Source organism: Etheostoma cragini, chromosome 20, assembly GCF_013103735.1.
Source record: "Etheostoma cragini isolate CJK2018 chromosome 20, CSU_Ecrag_1.0, whole genome shotgun sequence".
Lineage (NCBI taxonomy): Eukaryota > Metazoa > Chordata > Actinopteri > Perciformes > Percidae > Etheostoma > Etheostoma cragini.
Window position 1 is genome coordinate 7,118,310 of NC_048426.1, and position 21,942 is coordinate 7,140,251.

The following is a 21,942-nucleotide window of genomic DNA, read 5'->3' on the forward strand; positions in this document are numbered from 1 at the left end:
AGTTAAAAAAACAACAACAACAACAACAAAATAGAGTCTGGAGGAGGAGAGGCTCTCATGTGAAGTTAACGGCGATCAAGTACTCTCCTGCAGGCAGCACAACGCCAGGTAGCCCTCAGTAGCATCTTGCCTTAATGCTCAAGGAACCATAACAGTTTAACTCAATCATATCTATCTCTATTTTTACACAGGAAGTATCCGAAAATATGTTGGCTTCTTCAAGCCAGCTCTGAGGTCAAGAATGTATTCTGTGCGTCTTGCAGAGCCAAAGTGCGCTCTTACGCAAAGCTTTAGTGAGTTTTTGTGCCATTTTTCACCCCAAATACGGAATAAAAGGTCTTTAAACCAACAATTATAAAATTAGTGGATTAACACAGAATTTGTGTATGATTATTATTATGATTATTATGATTATTATGATTTTTATTTTTATTTTTATTTTTATTTTTATTTTTATTTTTATTTTTATTTTTATTTTTATTTTTATTTTTATTTTTATTTTTGTATTGGAATGCTATTAGCAGCAGGTCTGATACTTTTTATGTGCATACGCTTATTTAAATGAGCATCTTATTTCACACGTTTGTCAATATTTTAAATGTAAAGCAAAATTCATTATTCGATTTTATCCGTTCCACTGATTTGTAGACACAAAATAGGCTATTATAAAAACATAAGCAGTGAAGAATTAAAATTGACACAATAACTTCTAACTAAGACAAGCATTGGATGACAGGACCATACCGGAGCTGAACCTGTGGCTACTGTATATAAACAAAAAAAAACTAATAGAGCAATTATTATTATTTTGAATAGATTTCGGTTAGGTAAAGGTCTTGCCGGGAGGGTTAACGTCAGGCTTGCAGCAGAAGGAGTCTGCGCCCGCTGGTTGAGCCGACGTCTCCTTCCACAGGAACTAAAGGAACACAGCGTCTTCTGGTGGCAGACACAGTCAGGTGTGCTATCAACATCAGTTTTATTCCTTCGTGACTCTGAACCTATGCTCCTTGTCTCATTTCTAAAATACTTTATACAACTATGACATTTCTAATCTACTTTTACTGTTTTTGTTTTTTCCTCCAATGAATGCTGATGCCCCCTCAGCGACTTTAGGTGTCGAGCTGCAGCCTGCCCCCTCTGCAGCAGCAGTGCCATGCAGATCACTGACAGTTGGTCACGCGGGTCATCAAACACAGCTCTGTATTTTACAGGCTGATGGGTGCAGATTTCACGGCTGAATGCCTCTTACAACAAGATAATCTGTGCGCTTTGCAGCGCTGCGTGGAGGTGCACTGCTCCACGTCAAGGAGCCGTGCACACTACTGCATGTATACACATCACAACAATCCATATCCTCTCATTGCCTCACAATTATCTTTAACGAAGCAATATTACCATATAGGCTTGTCCAAGGCTAAATATTACAGTTGAAATAAATTGTTTAGATGATATCCGAGGTGCAGGCGCATAATTCGCAGGCCATATCGCAGCAATTAAAATTACAGCATGTTTCTGTATGTAAGGTAAATCTCGCTTATGGCATGCCTTAATTACGACATTTCACAAGACATTCTTAATCATCTAAATCAGTACCTTTCCCTGTTCTGGCACACGGCTATTATGGGCAATTAGCGATAATTAGTCCAAATGTTCTGGCTAATTCCTCAGAATAATGAGGACACTTTGAAGTGGCGGGTTTGAGGCTATCGAGTCTTAGTTATCGAGGCTTCACGTCGTTGCTTCTGAACTGATTGGCGCGTGAACAACTTCAGACGGGGGGAAATAAGTTTGTGCGGTGAACGCTAAACAGGAAGCACCTACTGTTCTAAATAATAACAGTTTCTTATTAAAGGTGCAGAATTCAAACATTTATGTCCACGTGAAAATACCAAAGGGAAAGCAAGTAGGCTACGAAAATATTAAATGCACCTCGATAGGAAAAAAAATCTGTATATCCATCAAGTGCAAAAATGTCACTTTATAATAAATGAAATATATCCGCATACGTCTCTAAGGGTAAGCTTTTTAGGCTTGAATAATACATTATAGGTATAATTATGTTATGTATGCATTCCGAACCCATTTGGATGTTTTAGGTCTATTTTAATATAAATAGTTATGTTAAATAGTATGAATGGTGTTTAGCCACAACACCAAGCCTGCGTGGTATCCTGCATCCTAAAACAGACCATAATTACCTCACTTTAACGGATCATTAATGATGGCCGCCTCTTGCCCGGACAGTAGGCTCCACTGAGGATCCCCCCCAAAAAACTTGTTCTGACTTTTTCCTGTTTTCTCACGTGACAGCCCTTATTCTCCCGGAAAATGACTTTGAAAAGAACATAGACACTGAGAAGGAAGTGGCGAAAGAAAGAAAGAAGAAAATCTTCCCCATCGCAAATGAGCCTTGTTTCTTTCCCTGAGGAGTGGACTACATGGTGGGGTTTCATGGTGGAGCCCGGCCCCTAGTGGACCAGCAGCTGCCTTCATCCAGAGAACTAAAAGCCACCGTTTGGTCTTAGTTCCTGCAGGAAGGGAGAAGCGATACGGTGTGTTAGTGCGCCATCTAGTGGACAGTTGGATCGTAAATCCATGAGTTTTTTCTTCTTTTTGAACACAAAACAAGTATACAGCCAAAAGTTAAAACAATAAAAAGAAAGAAAAACAACTCATTTAACATGAAGCATTTAAAAAATACAAATAGTGTGTGTGTGTTCTTATTAGTGCAACTGGATATAGTAGAAATGCAGTGTTTTATGTGAATGGACAGCTCTATGAAGTTAGGTGTTTTATTTTGGAATTTGGATTTATGGATGTCAAATTTGGTCAAAACGAAATCAGGTTGATTACATTTTCCCAGCACACAGTGAATTTAAGATAAATAATATCAGCTAAGTATCTAGAACGTATACTCCAAAGTAACTTAGTATGAAGGCATAAATAAAATAAATACACAAGAGTTTCTCTTTGACTCCCACAAAATGGACAGTTTACATTAATTTCTTTTTTGAGATTCTGTAATTGATGGTTGGTTAGGTAACACCTATGAAGCATTTTAAAAGAAATCGCTTTGACTTTATTAGTCAGAAATAACTTCTGCAGCAGAAGCCAGACCCTGACCCAATATATATATATCTCCAAAAAACCGGACCAGCGTGATAAAGAGGAATGTGTACTACTGATGTCATGTTGAAAAAGTTGACAAGTGTTTTTGTTTATAATCTTACAGTGTGGAGAGAAGCAACTTCTAGCAACATCAGAATCAAGTACAGTACCTAAAACAGGGAGATTACCATCACTCCCAAAACCTCTGAAAAGGGCCAAGACTCCTGTGGGGATAGCATGTTGGATCATAACGTAACACGAAGACATGAGACAAGAAAAGATGTCAGCGTCACTAACAGCTTAACATAAAACTACCAACTATTAAAGAAATTCATTTTTACACATTACACAATATATTTTTTATATGTTATATTTTTGTACTATAGGCTATACAAGTTCATTTCACCTTGAACCATATTTTGTATCCCATACTATATTATATTGTATTATACTGTATGTTACTATGCAATACTGTTTTATATTTCAATTTAATTTAATTTTATTCATGGTATCAATTCATAACAAGAGTTGAGACTTTACAGATAGAGTAGGTTTAGACCACACTCCAGACTTTACAAGGACCCAACAGTTCTAGTAGTTTTCCTCCAGAGCGAGAAAAGCTCCCTTTTAGACAGAAACCTGGGACAGACCCAGTCTCTTGGTAGGTGGTGTCTGACGGGCCGGTTGGGGTTAGAATGAAGAGTGGAAATAACAGTCACAAAAAAAAAAAACTTGTATTACTATATCTGTACAGACATGAAAATCTCAGTTAATCATAGCATATATTAGTGTGGTGCATGCTGTCATAGCTATCACATACAGCCAGAGTCACTTTTGCCTTGTACCATTGACTTCTATTCTTATCTTATATACCTCTCATCTGTGCTGCTTTCTACTTCCCCTCTGGAGATCAAGAAAGGTTTCACTTATTTTGTGGACAATGTGTTAAATGTCTTTATGTGTAGACTACATGTGTTTTGGTGCCATTAAAGCCATCAATTGGATTTTCTTAATTAGCTATACATTTGGTTTGCCTGTGTAAAACATACCCATAAACTCCCCAAGTTCTCAACTTTTTAAAGTTTTGTTCAGATAAATGTAAATGTTGGGAAAAGGCTCACTATAAACACATTTTTTCGATACTTAATTAATGCACCAGCCATTACTGACATACTCTGTGTACCAATAAATCAAAATTTTACTAGAAATACCAGAAAAAAGGGTAACATCTGTAATCTTAAGGGACTTGACTTTTTCCAAATCTGCTAACATTTGCTTTACAGGCCTATACGTTTGTTCATCTTCATACAAAAGTGATCATATCTTAACCAAATCATGCCAGTTGCACCATACAATACATTGATGCATCTATAACTATAACAGTCCAATCAAAGCATCCACATGTATGAAGTCGACATGTCCTCTCTTCACCTGGAGCACATCACTCAGAGGATCTAAACCCAACTTAGCTCTCACTTCAAAATAATGTAGAGCTCACTCATACAGCCTTATGAAATGCTAATTGTGTAGTCTGTGTTGTCCACCATAGAACCAACAAACTGAAAAGCTACAGTAGTAATATCAAATCATTCAAAGCTAAATAAAATAACATCTTTTTTTAAAGTTACATATAATTTTAACTAAATAGTTTTCTGTTTTCAAAAGGCTGCAGAACAAGATGTTAAGCGTGACTAAACAATATTTTATGAACTTTGTACTGCAAGTTTTAAGACAATCCTAGTGAACAAACTACAACAAACAAATATTTCAAATGATGGAGTGTTTATAATGCATATCCTACAGCAAAAAGCTTACCGATAAGTGACCTTTTCTTAAAAATTTGAAAAATAGAATCAGTCTCACTAACTCAGAGGGCCATTAGGACCTAATACACATGAAATGTGATTTGCAGCAACTTAACAAAACTCCTCCTGTGGCCTAGTTTATGTGGACCTTATAACTGTCCTAAAAGGGGCCCCCTGGGGAGGCCAGTGAGTAAAACTATAGGATGGGCCGGCTAATACAAGGCCATCCTATTCAGACAATTCCTCTGACCAACTTAAAAAACCAATGGCAACCTCTAAAAGCCTGTCTTTGTCACCCTTAAACCCCAAGATGCTCTAAACACCATTGTGCAGTTAAACCTCATAAATTTGTCGCAGGGACTGATTAAACATCACGGGAATTGAAACACTAAAGATTTTGTCTCAGTCCTTTTTGGGTGAGGGACAAAGGTCCATTCACGGGGAGACACGCAGACAAAAAGAGTGTTTAAGGGGAGATGCAGCGAGCAGAGGGTTTCGGCCAGTCCCCTCCATATGTGATACAAGGTGGCCCCAGCGAAGGGGACAAAGGACCAGGTGACAGGGACGATGGGCTGCAGGGTCACAGGACGAGCAAACAACATTATAAGGGGCGTGAAAGCAGAAGACCCCCCTCATCACTGATGAAATACCGACATGATTTTAAACACAGAGGCATATTTTTCATGGGGGGACATTTAAATGAGAGCAAAGGTGGATAATTATAACTTTTAACTTTGAGAAGACGACCAACGGGCAGCTTTTCTCTAGATCTGTGCTTACTGGAGGTAACTTCAGTGTTGGGGATGTCCAACGGCACAAATGACTGTTGATGAAACATCAATACTTGGTTTGGTACTAGGCAGCCAAAAAAAAAATCAATAAAAGTGTTAATTTTCTTGCTTATGTCTGGCTATAAAAAGCATCTTGATGCTCTGAACTGCTGCTGTAATCTGTTCAGTTATCTATATTTAGGATTAGTGATTGAAGGAAGTTGATGTGCCCTTTATTCAGAGCCTGTTGCACCCTTACAAATCATAACATACAGTACACAAACCAAGATCTTCACATAAAGCCTGAGTGTCTATCCCACTCGCCTCAAAATAACAAAAGTGAAAAAGCGAAAGGCAGCCCAGATGACAACAGGGTGCTGAAGTGAAAGAGGCTGTAATGTTTACTGGGCATTCTTATGCTTAACCAGATCCAGGTCTTTTTAGAAGAGATGTTTGCTCAGCTTTTGGGTGCATAATTAGTATTAACATTATAAAAGCCTCCAGGCCCCAGTCCCGACCTGCTACATATTTTACATTCTGTAAATTGAATATGTTTTTGACTACATATTATCATTTTCAAAAGCATTTAACAGACTATAGAGACTAATTGAACACATTTTGAAGAAGTTAAAAAGTCTTTTCCACAACAAGGAAAACTAAACTAAAAAAAATAAGCTTTTTTTTAAATGGATACAAATCAATTAGAAGTATGCAAATTAAATTGGGAAAAGAAAGCCCAATATACAGAGAAATGTATCATACAAAATATGAAAAACTTTTTTTATTAATAACTTCGTTCACAAAAATAAAACAGTTTAAACAGTTAAAAGTTTTAAAGAAAGTCTCCTTAAAGACAACAAATAACATGATCTTTTCCTTCAAACATTCAGGCTAATAGTGGCTTCTCTTCTATCCCCGCCTAAAGCCTACTGCACCTCATCTGTCTTCAACAAAAGTTATACATACAATTATTATGTTTCAACAGCTTCACATACAAATACATGATCTCGGATAATTATCCATCTACAGGCTACACCGTTGAGCCCATGTGTGAGAAAATATCATTTTAAAAAAGAAACATCAAAATAAAATGTGCAAAATGTCCTTCGTTCTATAATGAAAATCTAAATGTTTAAGTTGCTCGAAATTTTGCAAAACATTCAGAAAACATTTGATGCTATTCTAAATGAGTTTGTGCATTAAAATGAGGCCTTCACTTGAAAGAACTAAAGTGGACCGAGTCGCTCCAAAAGTCTCTCCAGGCGAATCTGGAGGCTGCTGCGGTGGGAAAGTGCTGGTGGTACCGTGGAGGAAGAGCGACAGGGGACGGGTGCTGTAGAGAAGGGTAGGCTAAGTGAAAAGGTAAGGCTTGAGAAGGAGCTGAACAGCCAGCTTTCTCCGTGTCAAGTAAGCAGGTGTGAAAAGGTTTCCCATCCCGGACCAGGATCGGAACAACGACCCGGCGCAGCAACGGAGGGTGCGGTATCTCCAAGTCCTGCAGCACTCCATCTGCCCGACCTCTCTTCATCTTGTAGCGGTGGTTCTGGAACCAGATCTTCACCTGGGTCGGGGTCAGGGTGAGGAGCCGGGCCAGCTGCTCCCTCTCCGGGCCGGACAGATAGCGCTGCTGACGGAAGCGCCTCTCCAGCTCCAGGGTCTGGGCCTTGGAGAACAGGACCCGGCGCTTCTTGCTCTTCTTGCTCCTGTCGGGCTCCGAGTCCAGGGACGAGTCATCCGGCTTTGTGGAATCCGGGGAGGCCTCGAGACTACCTTCGTCAGAAGCTGGAGAAATAAATAAGCCAAATTCATCTAAATTCATGTAGAAATAATGCAATGTTACACCTTTATTTAGCCTCCCATTTTCTCAGGACGTCATCCATCTTTTCTGTCTCTTTCTCTCTCTTTCTCTCTCTCTCTCTCTCTCTCTCTCTCTCTCTCTCTCTCTCTCTCTATCTCTCTATCCCAAATAATTACAACAGCAAATAACAAGTTAACAACAGACTACTTCCCGAGGAAGGACTTTTCTAATAGGCTATCCATCTAATTATTTAAGGTTCCTCAAGAATTAAAAAAATGCAACAAGGTGTTAAAATTAATATTCATATAGGCCTTTTTCTAGATTAGGATGGATGAGTGTTATGCATGCACTCACATAGGCATGGACTCCGGTCGCAGTCGATCCAGGAGCTGTACGGCGAGCAGGAGGAGTAAAGCGGAGAGGACCGCGGCGCTGCCTCCGCATCCCGTTCAGGCAAATCCAGGATGCTCCTGACGGAAAAGCTAAACTTGGTCGGGGTGGCCATCGCGTCCGTGCGTGCAATCCGGGGTTTGTTGTGCGTAAAAAGTAAGTTCATCCAAGGAGAGAGAGAAAAACGCAGCGGATCCTGTCCACTTTACGCACTGTCCAAACACCAGCTCGGAAACCAATGTGTGCACTGGGCTCAGTGTTTACACAAACAGCACTCCATAAGCTGCAAACACAAGGCTGCTGCGCTTATAAAGCCTCCTCCTACCGCTGAGTACCTGAATGGCTGGAGTGCTGCCACCCAATGATGGTAGGTGCGGAGTAAGAAAAAGGAGCAGAAAAAACTTCAACAATGAGCAAAGGAAACACTCGTCATCATTACAGATTCGTCCCGTATCGTCAAACTGGGAAACAGATAATGGTAATTGTTGGAGCTGAATCACGTCTTGGGTGGCAACTGACAACATAGCCCGTCCCATCATCAAACCCCCCCTCCTCCCCCCCATGCTCTCGCCCAAACAACGTGTCCAACATTTACATACAAAGTGAGCAATTAGCGTGATGCCTGCAAGTTGGTTTTACTAATACGGCCATTAGAAGCGGATTCATTGCAGGCGTAAGAAGTTTTGACGTTTATGGATGTTGGAGGAAATGTCCTATTCCTACATATTTACGGAAGGCTCAACAGGAAATTCTTTATTTTTGAGAGTTCTGGGTGATTTGTGATGATATAGCGATGTAATATAGGCATTACAAAATAAAAAATAAAAAACTATATTTTATCATTTAATAAATAGTTTATAACGCTATACTGTTGTTATAAGTAAAGATACGTGTTCAGTGATGTATTTCTCAACATAGAGTAGAATATAGTTGTGACAATACAGAATATTTCCTAATGGGATAATACTTCTGTAATTATAGTGTTAGAACCACGTTAAATGTGTGAATACATGTAACATGTATGTGTTAAATAAGGATGTTAAAGTAAAATCCATTGTGCAATACGACTCCAAACATGCTTGGTTCAGACTTTGACAAATTTAAGCAGTGACTGACTTGATTTTATCAATGTGTTCAAGATAGAGGACTGGCGTTAAGCGTGATGAATTACGCGTAACGCGCAGAAGTTAGAGGGAACATATGGCTTCTACTGCATTGTTTTTCATGATATTTATCTTTACTTGAAAACGTTTAAAATCCTAATGCCCCCGTATTAAAGTGGTCCGATCTTTCTCTACAAATGAGACGCCTACAGCCCGATATCTTGGCTCTTTTTGTCGCTCCACACATATAAAACGCATTAAATGCAAAGTGTGAATCCAGCCTTATGTGCCCCCCCCCCGGTATTTGATATTGATATCGGCCCTCATCCACTTCAGCGAGGTGCGTAAGGCCGGGGAGGGGAGGAGAGTGCTGATGGTGGACATGCCTCCCCAGTCGTCCTGGGTGGTCGGACGAGAGGGAACACAAATACATGCCAACCAGAGGAGGGGAACAAAAGGGGAAAATGTAGCCCCGCGTCCGAGACCCGTTGGAAGCATTTGTTCCAGTCAAGATTTTGCATTTGTTCAGTCCCGCAATAATGCCTGATTGACGCCCGGGGACAATGTCCTTTAACTTTGCAGGATAAATCCGAGCTTGTTCCGTGTTGTCATGGTTTTGAATGGAGCTGAATGGGATCTGGGTTACTATCTACTGCTCTGCGTCTACTGCCGCCAAGTCTATAGTCCGAAGCAATATTACATGTGTGATTCAGGGCGTATTAAATTCATGTTAGATTTTCAGATTTTAATAAAGTTGGTGACCTGTAATGTCGGCCCAAAATGCTCAAAAATCCACATTTATCTCCCGCATTTACGCACGTTACGCACAAGCGTTTCCTTGAAAACAAAAAACACTATTAAGCTACTTTTAACATTTAATTTGATATCACCAACAAAGTGAGGGGTTGACTTCCCATTCAGGCATTGTGTGTACACTGCAGCCTCCCGGCGGTTAACAAACACCAGCGGATTACAGTAAAGCAGGTTTGCTGGAGTGGATAGTTTACAGAGGGCACTCGATTGGAGAGCAAAAACACGCAAAGGCAAAGAAAAGTCATGTCCAAAGAGCGCGAATTTCTCTGTCCACAATGACCCAGCAGCCACTTAATCTATTTAACACCCGCAAGGGTTCAGCCAGAGAGGGTCCTCTGCAGCTCCCAAGAGCTCTCCATAGCCAAATATTTACTCTGTTGTTCAGCTCTCCGTACCCAATCCCATTCTCAGCTAAATGGAGAATTTTTTAACATGGTTCTGGATTAAGCATTTCAGACCTTAATGAATATTTTGCAGACTGATCAACCACAAGCCTGTGATTGAAGACTGTACCACGTAAAGTGATTTTCTCCGATGCTGAAATTATACATATATATATACATATATATATAATTTTACTTAATGAAGTCTCCTTCCCTCCAAAATGTTTGGTTTTTCTTATTGTTACTTTAGTTGGATGTTTGACTTTCACTGAGCTGAACGATGTTGGCTCATGTAAGTGTGAAAAAATGTGATTTTGTGACATCATTAGTTTGGAAGCTAATCCTGCTCCAACAAGTAATTTACACTAGTGTGATGAGGAGACTTGAAACCATCAGTGCACAGCCACTAAAAATGGATTTTTCAGGGAAGTAGGAGAGATTGTGTCTAGCAGTTCAACTTTTAAATTTATTTTCAAATTTAACTGCCTATTCATAATTTTAGATTTTTTTTTTCAACGAGGGAGAACGAGTAGATGTGAGTTTAAGAATTTTGAGAATGTGATTGAATTTATATTTTAAAAAAAACAATAAAAATAAAACAATGAGGCAATTTTTGAGCAGTTGTGTCCATACAGTAACTTAATGTCTGTCAGCTAACCAGTGTCTATTAGATGTGCACTGCAAATTTACAAATTAAAAATTAACACGTTTGCTGCTTTTGCTTTGAAAATGTGGAACTTTTACTTCATCATTCAATTCATTTAGTGTATATTTAAAACAAATATCCACTTATATCCACTTGGTGGGTCTAACCTTTTTTTGCACTTTAATCATATTATTACATTGTTTGTTCTTTCCAGTGCTGGAAGATACCATAAAAAACATTATACATGAACACCAGCATATAACAGGATTATAATCAAACATGAAACATGGTGGTTCCAGGACAGAGTTGTATTATTTGAACAAATAAGTCAATACAAATTTATCTTTAAGATTTAAAAGTTAAATTGCTTTAAAGTCAAGTTTTTGTTACATTATCAATCTTGGAGTCTTTAGCCCGAAATGATGATACATTGCCTCAAGTGACATCACGTAAGGCCATCGGACTTCACACTGCTCCCTCTGGAGCCATACAAGGCTTCACACACCTTTTTTCACACACCCAGCAATACTACCAGCACATATAAACAGACTGTCATGGGTCAAAATCGTGTGTATAGATCTGCCTATTCATATTTATAGAATTGTTTTCAATGAGGTAGAAAGAGTAGATGTAGGTTTTTGAGAATGTGATTGAATTTATGTTTTTTTTTAAATCATGCAATTTATGAACTGTAACTCAACGTCTGTCAGCTCACCAGCGTCTATTAGATATAAAAGTGTGAACATCTTTTTGTATTTTGCCGTTGCTTGACTGTTTTTATTGTGAAGCCTAAGACTCAACTTGAGTTTTGAAAGTGCTGTATAAATACATCCTCACAGAATTTACATCCAATATCACTGCTTATCTAAAACAGTGTCTTTTAACCACAATGTCCTCTAATTTATGTTTGTTGTCCAGGTCTTAACACTATTTGGTGGCTCAAATTGTGAGCTTGCAGTTTACAAGTCACCCAAACACAACGCTAAAGCCCAGGATGTTCATCTGATCTCGGTCTGAATGATTATCCATCACCTAAACCGCCACAAAGAGCCCTCTGTTGCTCCTCAGTGTAGCATGATGCTCCAGCAGCTGCACCTGCCACTGGTGTCCTCTCCCTTCTCCCAGTCCTGTAAATACCATTAGCATTTTGGAGAGGGGCTACAGGGGGATAATTACTTGGCAGCCACATCACTCTCTCTGCAGTAAACTGGGGCCTTGTGAGGCTGCTTCATCATGTGGCAGCTGTGTGTGCGCTGTTCAGTGAAAGTGTGTCAAAGAAAAGTCAGGTTTGTTTGTACGGTGCTTTAAGACACGAAACACAGTGTGTACCGATGGGATTTTCATTAAAGGACACACAAAACAAGCGGAAAGTGGGCTAAGTTTGGACATTATAGAAATAAAGTGTGTTTAAAAGGAAGAAGTGAGAGCAAAGGTACTTAAAACATCATGTCACACACCCGTTGTAAAGGGCTTGAAAGAGCTATTCCACAGTACTGGGGAAGGCGATTTCAGATCAGGTTAACATAAAGAACTCCCATTTTAAATGTTTTAGTATTGAATTAAAGAGAAAAATCATGAAGAATAAAGTGATTTCAAGTTCTGTCTGTGCAACACAATGCATTATTAAAATTCTGCCTTTGCTAACAAATAATAAAGTCAGCAATGATCAAGTCATTGCTCCAATTAGACACAGTGTGATGAAATTGTAACAAATCAGTTCATTGGGAATGTGAAAACAAACAAATGCAAAAGTCTCTAAAAAAAACGAAATAAATAATGAAATACTTCTTACTTTTGAGCAGAGTCTTTTCCACACCCACCATCATCAGCGTTGATATGAGCCCCACTAAGTTGAAGATATCAGGCCGATGTTGCTGTCATCATCAGAGCAAATATAAGTACAAGTATACACTATGTACCTCAGAAAATAATCTACCCCGTCTATTAATCATAACAAGACCAAGAAATAGAGTTCCAGACTCTATCCAACAACCACATACTGTGTCTATACAGTTATCAAGAAGTCTCACTGTACTTACTACCATCTAGTTTCTCTAAAGTCAACACGATGATTTAAAGTGAAGAAATATAAGTTCACTTACACGCATCGAAACAGACTTGTGAGAAGATCTGCAGCTCATGAAACTCAGATGATGGTCAGCGTAGAATTTCTACAACAGAAGTGGTATTACTCATCAGTTAATAGTGTTTTTAAAGAATCATAATTGGCAAAAAGATTGCATTAATAATAATTGCCACTTCCATGTAAAATAATGTCCATTCTCTGCCTGTTTCAGTCCTTTTCCAGACTGAGATGCACTGTTAAAAACAGAGGATGCAGGCATCAGTCATGGACTGTGATCATGGCACTGACAATCTCTGCACGAATCGGACTGAAACAAGTAATAAGAAACTTTTTGTCTCTTATGTCCTGAACACAAAATGTGTAACTTCTGAGCACCAAGGCCAGCTCTAAGACTCTGGACTGTCACAGCTACAGCTGACTTGTTGGACATGTGTGATGCTTGGTTGCCCTCTACAGGACAGACAGTAGAACTGACAGACAGACCCGTGTTAGCTCTCCTTAATCCCTTTCCAACCAACCACACACTGGGGGGCGTTCTGAGGAACTTTCTCATCTGTTTGCCAACAGAGATGAAGGGAATTCAAGTGTCTGTTTGATACTTTGATTGTAATAAAGAATGTTTGTACCTGTTGCTACTCCTTCACGGCAGCCTGTAACTGAGGGAAGAGCAGTGATCTCACAGGTAAACACCTGAAAGGATCAAACGGGATCCTTTATTGCTGTGTCACTGCAGTTAGCGTTCAACCCCTTAATAAAAGGAACCGCACATGTTGAGTTGTTGTCTACATTTGATTTTTTTCTGATAAACTGAAGGATGAGTGTGTGCTGAGTAAAATCCTACTTTTTAAGATAAAATAAACTATTTAAAACTATGGATCAGCAATATTACTTATTTTAATGTACATTTATAAATGTATTGTTAAATACTGCAGAGAATCATTCACAGATGTGATTTTTGGGTCCACACATCACTTTTATTACTGCCACTTGGTCAGTTTAAGATTTTAAGATGCGTAAGTGTTATGTATGTTGTCTTAAATGCCAGTGTCAAAAATTGTAATGCAAATCCAACGCATTATAAAGTAACCTGAATCCCAATCCTGAAAACAGGGCTGTTTGTCCAAGGACAGCGAGGCTACAAACACATGATGATCTTATATACCATGATGCACTGCTGTAGATTAAACTACCCAACAGCATATTAACCCTCATGTTGTCCTTGGGTCAAATTGACCCGTTTTCCTAAATAACATGACTGATTCCACACAACGCTCTTTGGCAAGTCCAAATCTCTACTTTCATTCATTTTGGGGCGTCTTATTCAATTTTATAGCATTTTAAAAAACAACATTGAAGTGGTTTTGAAATAGTATTGAGTAAAAGTTGACATATTTCAGTCTGTGATCATCAACATACATTCCTTTGATTTAGTCTAAATAATTCCTAATTTCTGCTTTTCTAATTCAAACATTAGGTATAATTTCATTTAAATTAGGTGTATTGACCATAAATTCCAAAAATAACTGTACAACTAAAGTTAACAAGTGTTACATAGTGTTGAAAACATCAAAAAAGTGGAACAAAAACGCAAGAAAAATTTAAAAACATTGATAAAATCGTCAACAAGAGTGTTGATTTTTAATTCTGACGAGAAGACAAGACAAGGGTTAAGGAGTTAAAGTTAGCGCACCCTTAAACATCAGCAGCAGTAAAATGCAACACACACTTTAACGCAGCAGCAATTATTGATCCAGAAACATCAAATGTCCACCAGATGGCGCCACGGTAGTTAGGAATAAACATGCTGTCTGATTCACAGTCTCTACCCTCTGCAGACAGTCGGACCAACAAGGACACAGAGAGATTTCACAAAAAGAATAAGTTGCTTTAATATTTCTGCTCTTTTTTCTCCCAGGAGACACCTGGAAATCTGAGTTCAGGAGCATCTGTTTGTCAACGAGTAGGCTACTGGATGTTCCCACTTATTAAAACCAACTCACCCCACTGTACCTGATTCTCTGGCTACATATGCAGCTTCGGATTCCTCTAACATCATCACATTTAGCTTTAAACGCCTCAGCCTTACCGCCATATCTCCATGCTGGGGGTGTCACCACGCTGCATGGCGAGCGGTTTGAGGAGGCCTCAGTGCTGCTTCCATCCAGTCATCTGTTCTCTTCTTCATTAAGCAGAAGGAGTTACATCACACAAGTAACTGAACGGAGAGTAAGAAAAACAACAAATGGAAGAAAAGTTATTCAAACTGCTATCATTTCTAACTCGTATTGGTTTATTTTCCTTGCAGGCTCCATGTCGGCTAATTAAATAACCAAAATATATCAGAGGACTTGTACTTTTACCCAATTCTCACTGACATTACACAACTAGCTCTCTGTTTGTTTAGCAGGATATTGAACACTCAGCTCACTCAGTCATCGAATAACATTGGCTAAAAACCTGACGCTCGTGTGTCGAAAACTGACTAATTGCTGGAATGCTTTTGCGCGTATGCGGGGATCTTAATGTTGAGGAAATTTAATATAAATCCAATCCAGGTATGACGCAACGGTTCCTCGAGTTTAGCGCAGAACGCGGCGGTGTGGCCTGTATCAACACCCCATTTGCACTTTTCTGCACAAAGGAAAACGCCGCGTAAAAACGCACTAAAGGTACAGCTCTCCATTTTTTCTCCTCCAGTGTCCTTGGTTCGGGACAAAGACCGCTCCAAATTAGGGCAGAATGAAATATCTAATACTAATGGATGCCAGGTGCCAGACGAACAGATGTCAAAGTGATGTATGCTTAAAAGTGTCGTAAATATTGTTTCTTTGTGTCCCTTTCTGCCCGAACCCGGGTCTGGCCTCTGAAACAAGACTACATACGTCGTTAACCCGCGTTCGTCCTCATTAAGGCCGCACTAAAGTTACCGGGAGAAGTGCTAACCTGCAGAAAGACTTTAATGGTGTCACCGCCGTTTGGGCTGCAAAGGTTAGAGTCATCAGTGAGGGTTCTTTTAAAAGGCGTGAGGGTGATGGCATTTCCATCAAAAAACAGCGGCCTCCGCACATTAAAGCTCCAAATAGTCTTATTTTATTTGTATCAAACGGCTGGAGGCGACACCACTTCTCTCTGCGCCTTAATACCCCGGATTAGAGGTGCTCTTGTGTGACAAACTGCTGGGCCTCGAAAGCCAGACCCACGCACGCCAGCGCGCGGATCTTATTGCATTTGTCAGTCAGTTTGAGGACAGTTAGTATGAGATGACAGACGTCCCACTCCTCTGTGAAACAAGAAATCACTGCGCGTCCCCATAATAAACTATTAGTGGTGACTTGGATTTCCCGCAGGACCAAACTGGGAACATAAAACCTGGAACCCTTTTTATTTATTTTTTTTTTCTGCCCCGCTCTGCAGCTTTTCTCCACGGAGAATGTGAGCAGTACTGCGGCTCTGCACCACTGATAAGACAATCTGTCCTGCACTATTTTTTTTTGTTTTGGAACACAAGGAAGAATCACTTGGCGGATCACAGTCAAAGTGTCTCAGTCCACTGATACAAAGTCGTGCGTGATGTCAGGTCCGTTTAACGCGGATGGATCTGATAATGACAAAAACAAATCACTGCCTGGCAAATAGTCTGCACCGCTGTAACAACAACAATAACAAAAATACTAATAATGTATAGTATGGGGATGTGACACCCTAATTAAATATAGATTATCAAAATGACAGCAAACATTATTGATATTGTTTTTCCATTTCCCAGTCAACTTGTTTTATGTCTCACAATGTTTTCCATAAAGCTAAACTGGGAAACACGTTTTTGGGAAAGTTCAATATCACGACAAAATAGCCAATTGAGTAATTGAATAATAATAATATTATTATTATTATTATTATTATTATTATTATTATTATTATTATTATTATTATTATTATTATTATTATTATTATTATTTAAATTGTATTATCTCGTTTTCCAATTCGAACATCTGACCAGTGGTGGGATGTAACAACGTGCATTATTTGATAGCACTGGTTACTTTTCAGAGTTAGATTAATACAAAATATATTTAAAAAAAACAAAAACAAGCTGATATAAGATTATAGATGAAGCTATCCACCAGTAGAATATACAACTTCATCCAAATTTGCACCAGGTTTACCAGCTGCAACATAACAAGGAGTAAGACATAACGCATCAATAAATATAATCCAGTAACATGATTCGTGATATTTGAACTTTTTGTACTTATTCTTTTTATGCGAATACTTTTGTACTTTCACTTAAGAGCTCGAATGCAGCACACTGTAGTATTGTTATTTGTACTTAAGTAAAATATCTGAATACTTCCTCTCAGCCCCGCCTCTGAAAACGCGTTTTATTTATTATTGCGTTAAACAGCATTCTGGATGTGACGTGATTTCTTGTTAAGTGTGTCAGTTTGTTTCTTGTTCTCAGGTTTCCACTCCCCGCAGAGCTGAAAGATGAAGACACAGTCCGACTGAGAAGGGATGTTGGGGGCCTCCGACTATATGAAAACATAACTAATGAAGGAAGAATACATGTGATCTGGCTTCTAATTAATCGGATCGCGGGAGTAGTAAACTGCTTGGGGAAACATTGAGATGATGGATGGCTGAGGGAGGAAGCGGAACGCCATCACCATCATGACCATCATCATCATCATCATCATCACCATGATCATCATCATCATCATGTACAGAGAAAAAGTCCATTTGACAGGTGCTGAATATAAAAGCACATGATAACAACACATCCCAAACATATATTCGATCTTAACTTTCGATTCTGACTCGATTCTTTCGAGTGTGGAATTATTTTTGGTTTCACAACAAGATAAGAATGATCTACTGCAAAAAAGGGGGTGTCTAAAATCAAGATAAAAACACCAAATCCGAGGGAAAAGGTCCTCAATCATTTTAAATCAAGCAAGCTTGTCAAGTGAAATGATCTTTAAGATCACTACACTTGACAAGCTTGATTTAACACAGTGTGAAGTTGAACTCTTAAAATCAGAAATTCACTCTTAAAGCTAGATAAATTATCGAACACTTCTAAATCTAAGTTTTTTTCTTATCTTGTAAGAACCAGATACTTTGCAGTGTGGAGACGTCGCGTTTTGTCGTATTTGAGTGTTGTATTAATTCCAAGGTGTGTAAATGCTATAAACCGCACAGTTAGATGGAAATATAGACCGATTCTTCGATTGTGAGACACGTTTTGATTTAGATTTATTTGGAAGATGTAAGATTAGGATTAGACTCTTGAGGAAGAAAACTCTTTTCAGAAGACACAAACGGTAGATTACGTTTGATTTGAGTAAATGTGGATCCGCTGAACATTGTGGTGCAGACATTTAGGTTCCTTTATACCTTCTCGATCAGACGGAATCCAAATCCGGAATGCAACTCTGGTCTCGTTCTTATCTTAATTGGTGTGAAAAAGTCCGAACGTCTGAAAACAGACAGGTATGTTTTCATCTCTCTCTCTCTCTCTCTCTCTCTCTCTCTCTCTCTCTCTCTCTCTCTCTCTCTCTCTCTCTCTCTCTCTGTGGTGACAAAATGTTCCCTCAAGTCCTCACTTGTTGGAAAAATGTGGGAATAAAAAATAATGGTGGTTAAATGACTTTGTTCACACATGAAGAAGACAGTTGAGGTGGGAGCGGCACACTTTATAGCTCTACACTATGCAGATGTAAACAAGCTCAGCTGGATCAAGACTTTTCCCTCCTCTTGTCACATCTGGAGCCGCTGTATGATTTATAATTGTGGAGTTTTTGGCATTGAAGCGAGAGCAGACCGCCTGAACACGGTTCTTCATTTTCTAACAGTGTGACTGATCCTTGAGAGTGGACGCTTTCGAGGGGATTTTAGGGAATAAAGTGGGTGAACCATGACATCCAGTCACGGTAATTAAGACACATTAAAAGAAATCAAATATGTTTTACTCACTATTTACATTTGAAAAATTAGTAGCTTTTACCTAAATGCAGGTAGATAGATAGATAGATAGATAGATAGATAGATAGATAGATAGATAGATAGATAGATAGATAGATAGATAGATAGATAGATAGATAGACCATGACACAACAAACACATACACACATAAGAATAAAAATTAAAATCACTCACAGAAATGCAACGACCATAAGGAAAGGTATATGGTAGACAGTGTAGGGATTGAACAGTGCAGTAGATGACTATGAAATATTAACATATTACCCTATACATGGACTGATTGAATAAGAACAATATGTAACAGGGAATAAGTTATGAGATGTTATGACAACAGTCCGGATAGTGTAGGAGGGCTAATACAGCCTGTAAGACAGTTGTACAGCAGAAAACCTGATGTAATGGTGGGGGGGTGAGAGAGATGCAGGCTCATGCTGAAAAGTCCATTTCTTTGAGTTCCTCTGCACTTTATCCTGTCAGTGGGCATCTTCTCTATGTCTTTATTATCTGGGACTGACAGCACCTGAATGACAGGGAAAAAGTAAAAAAAGTAGCACATGAACCTCTATGGCATACACCTTCCATCATCTTGAGTCAATAAGGAGCTCCTCCGCCAGTGAAATCAATTAGGAGCAAGGCAAACACTTCGACATGAAAGAAAGCTGGGATCTAAACAGGTCCACCATCAGCCCGAGTACCGCACGAGCCAGCGGGGACACGAGTTGTTTGCTCAGAAGAAGGTAAACAGAAGAGACTAAACACAATGTAATGGGTTATTCTTCTGGTATAATTAGGCTTCTCCTGATATCAATCATTAGCGACATCTTATTTTTAGAATATATTCTCAATGTTCATACTGCATATAGGCTACATCTTATATTCAGATATACTCTTTATTCTGTGTACATTGCTCTGCTCCGTTGCCTCGGTCCAATGACAGTACAGTTTAATTTCATCTAAATATCTCACATTTCCAAAAGTTTCAATTTAAAGTTGGGTTACATTTTCCTGTCATGCTAGTTTGTAGGTTGAATAATTTGAGCGCGGTTGTAAAATGTAATGTTGGAATGTAAAAACGACTTTTTAACGACGATATTTTTTAGAAAAATATGCAGTAAATAAATTGGTGAGGAAAACCTTACGTAAAAACGTGTATTTGAGGCTGCAGGCCACTTTGAGCCAAACTCAGTGTCAGAGTATATGATATCATTTCTACAAAATATCCCTGAAGCCTTAAGAGATTATGGAGGCGCACATAAACCGTCAAAGCAGCGGACACACAGTAACAGTGCCGTGCATGTGTGTGTAGTCTAGAATCAGAAGCCTAACACATCCTGCAGGATTTATCCAAGAACCCTTTCAAAGTAAAAGTTTATTAATTATTGTTTGTTAGCCAAGAAAGATCCGTTTGTGTATTCATCATAACACTTGTGCTGCAAATTGGAGTACTATTATTAAAAAAAGGCCCAGAGCAGAACATGTCCACGCGGATAACTGTGCTGCCAGATCCACAGAAACAGTGAGAATGAGTCGGCCGATTCTGTCTCCCGCAGAGAGCTGCAGTCCCAGCTTTGAGTCCGACCTGACACAATTTGTCTGACAAGCGATGCGTTGCCTTCACAGGCGGTTTAAACAATTCAATTCGACATGGACGAGTTCGGGCTTGCGAGCTGTACAGGCATGTGACAGCCATGTCGAGTCTGGAGAGCATTATTAACAAACCATGGCACTCCAACGCATAATAATGATAATCAAAGGGCGCTGTGCACTGATTCTTCTGACTGTAATAATCACATCATTTGGTTGACTTTTGTGCAACTACTTCAATAACCTGCAATTATTCATTTCAACAAGCGATTTCATGTTAATATTTTCCAGTTGTGTGCGAATAAAAGGATGTGATGTCCCGCTGAGTGTCATCTAGTACAGAAAAAGGAAGAAGTTCAGGTGTCTTTTCAGTCTAAAAAACATACAAAAAACTAAGAAGGTGAAGATGGAGCAGTTCTTGGAGACCTTTTATCCCTCACCACTGACCTTTTGTTATTTCAGCCACCAGAGGAACCTCAATGGAAACAAGTTGAGCACGTTTCCCCACGGTAAACATTATCCATGAAGCATTAGCGGCCTTGGAGCGGAGCAGGGTGGTCAGGTGGGGGCATAAGCAGTGGTCATTTTATATATGACTTAGTTTATAAATGAATAAACTAAGGCCCCGGTCGGTCATCTTAAGTCAAATAACGCTTCTTGTAAGCAAATATTTCCAAGAAAAGCGTTAAAATACGCCTCCTTCAAGGACCCGTATATTGACTTGCAGTAGTGCTAAAGGCGCACGCTGTAGTCTGTGCAATTTCAGAGATTTATGCCACCATGAAAAAGTGGGAAAACTAAACCAAAGAAATTGTAGGCCTATAGGTGTAGTGGCTACGTTAACCCTGCAGAACGCAGCTCACAGAGCTGAAACAAATGCGGAGGGATACCTTGTGTACATTTTGGCCACTCACAGCAGCTCCAGTGTTTAATGTCTGCAGAAGTTTTCAACAATATCCCTAATTGCCCGGCTGTACAGGAGCGCCTTTTGATGTCTACATGCACGGTGATCCTTCAGGTTGTACAGAGATGAAGGTCAGTCATGCGCCGTGGCCTTTTTAAAATATGACACGGGAAAACCCAAAGCATGTGTCAAAACGGGGAGAGAGTGAAGGCGCAAAGTTATGGCGTGTGTTTGTTTCTCGTGTCGGGGAGCAACAAATCTTTCTTATTGCTTGCAAGTGGGGTTTCTGTACAGCGAGAGCAAGTAAGCAGAGGTAGTAAAGTTAGAAATAATCCCGTCAGGTGATATTGGTCTGCAGACCTTTAGCCTGAAAGCTAAACATCTGAAAGTTAAAAACATGAAAAAAACGTAATTTCTTTATCATCTAAACGCCTTAAGGCTTGCAGTGCATTGGCAAAAAAAAGGCTTCTTTTGGCAAAAGGCATCTTTTGGCCTGCACGGTGCCAAGCCTCACTGCAGATCATACGGACTTACAGTTTGAAAAGGAAAATGAAAAATCTTTCAATT

At 39.3% G+C, this 21,942-nt stretch overlaps 1 protein-coding gene across 1 annotated transcript; it reads right to left on the bottom strand.

The window, feature by feature from the left end:
• Positions 1-6,482: 6,482 nt before the first annotated feature.
• Positions 6,483-8,613, bottom strand: nkx2.9 (NK2 transcription factor related, locus 9 (Drosophila)). Its single transcript, XM_034858444.1, has 2 exons — positions 7,836-8,613; positions 6,483-7,465 (listed from the first exon to the last, which is right to left on the bottom strand). The coding sequence occupies exons 1-2, from the start codon at positions 8,035-8,037 to the stop codon at positions 6,897-6,899; spliced, it is 771 nt and encodes a 256-aa protein (XP_034714335.1). The 5' UTR covers positions 8,038-8,613; the 3' UTR covers positions 6,483-6,896.
• Positions 8,614-21,942: the final 13,329 nt, after the last annotated feature.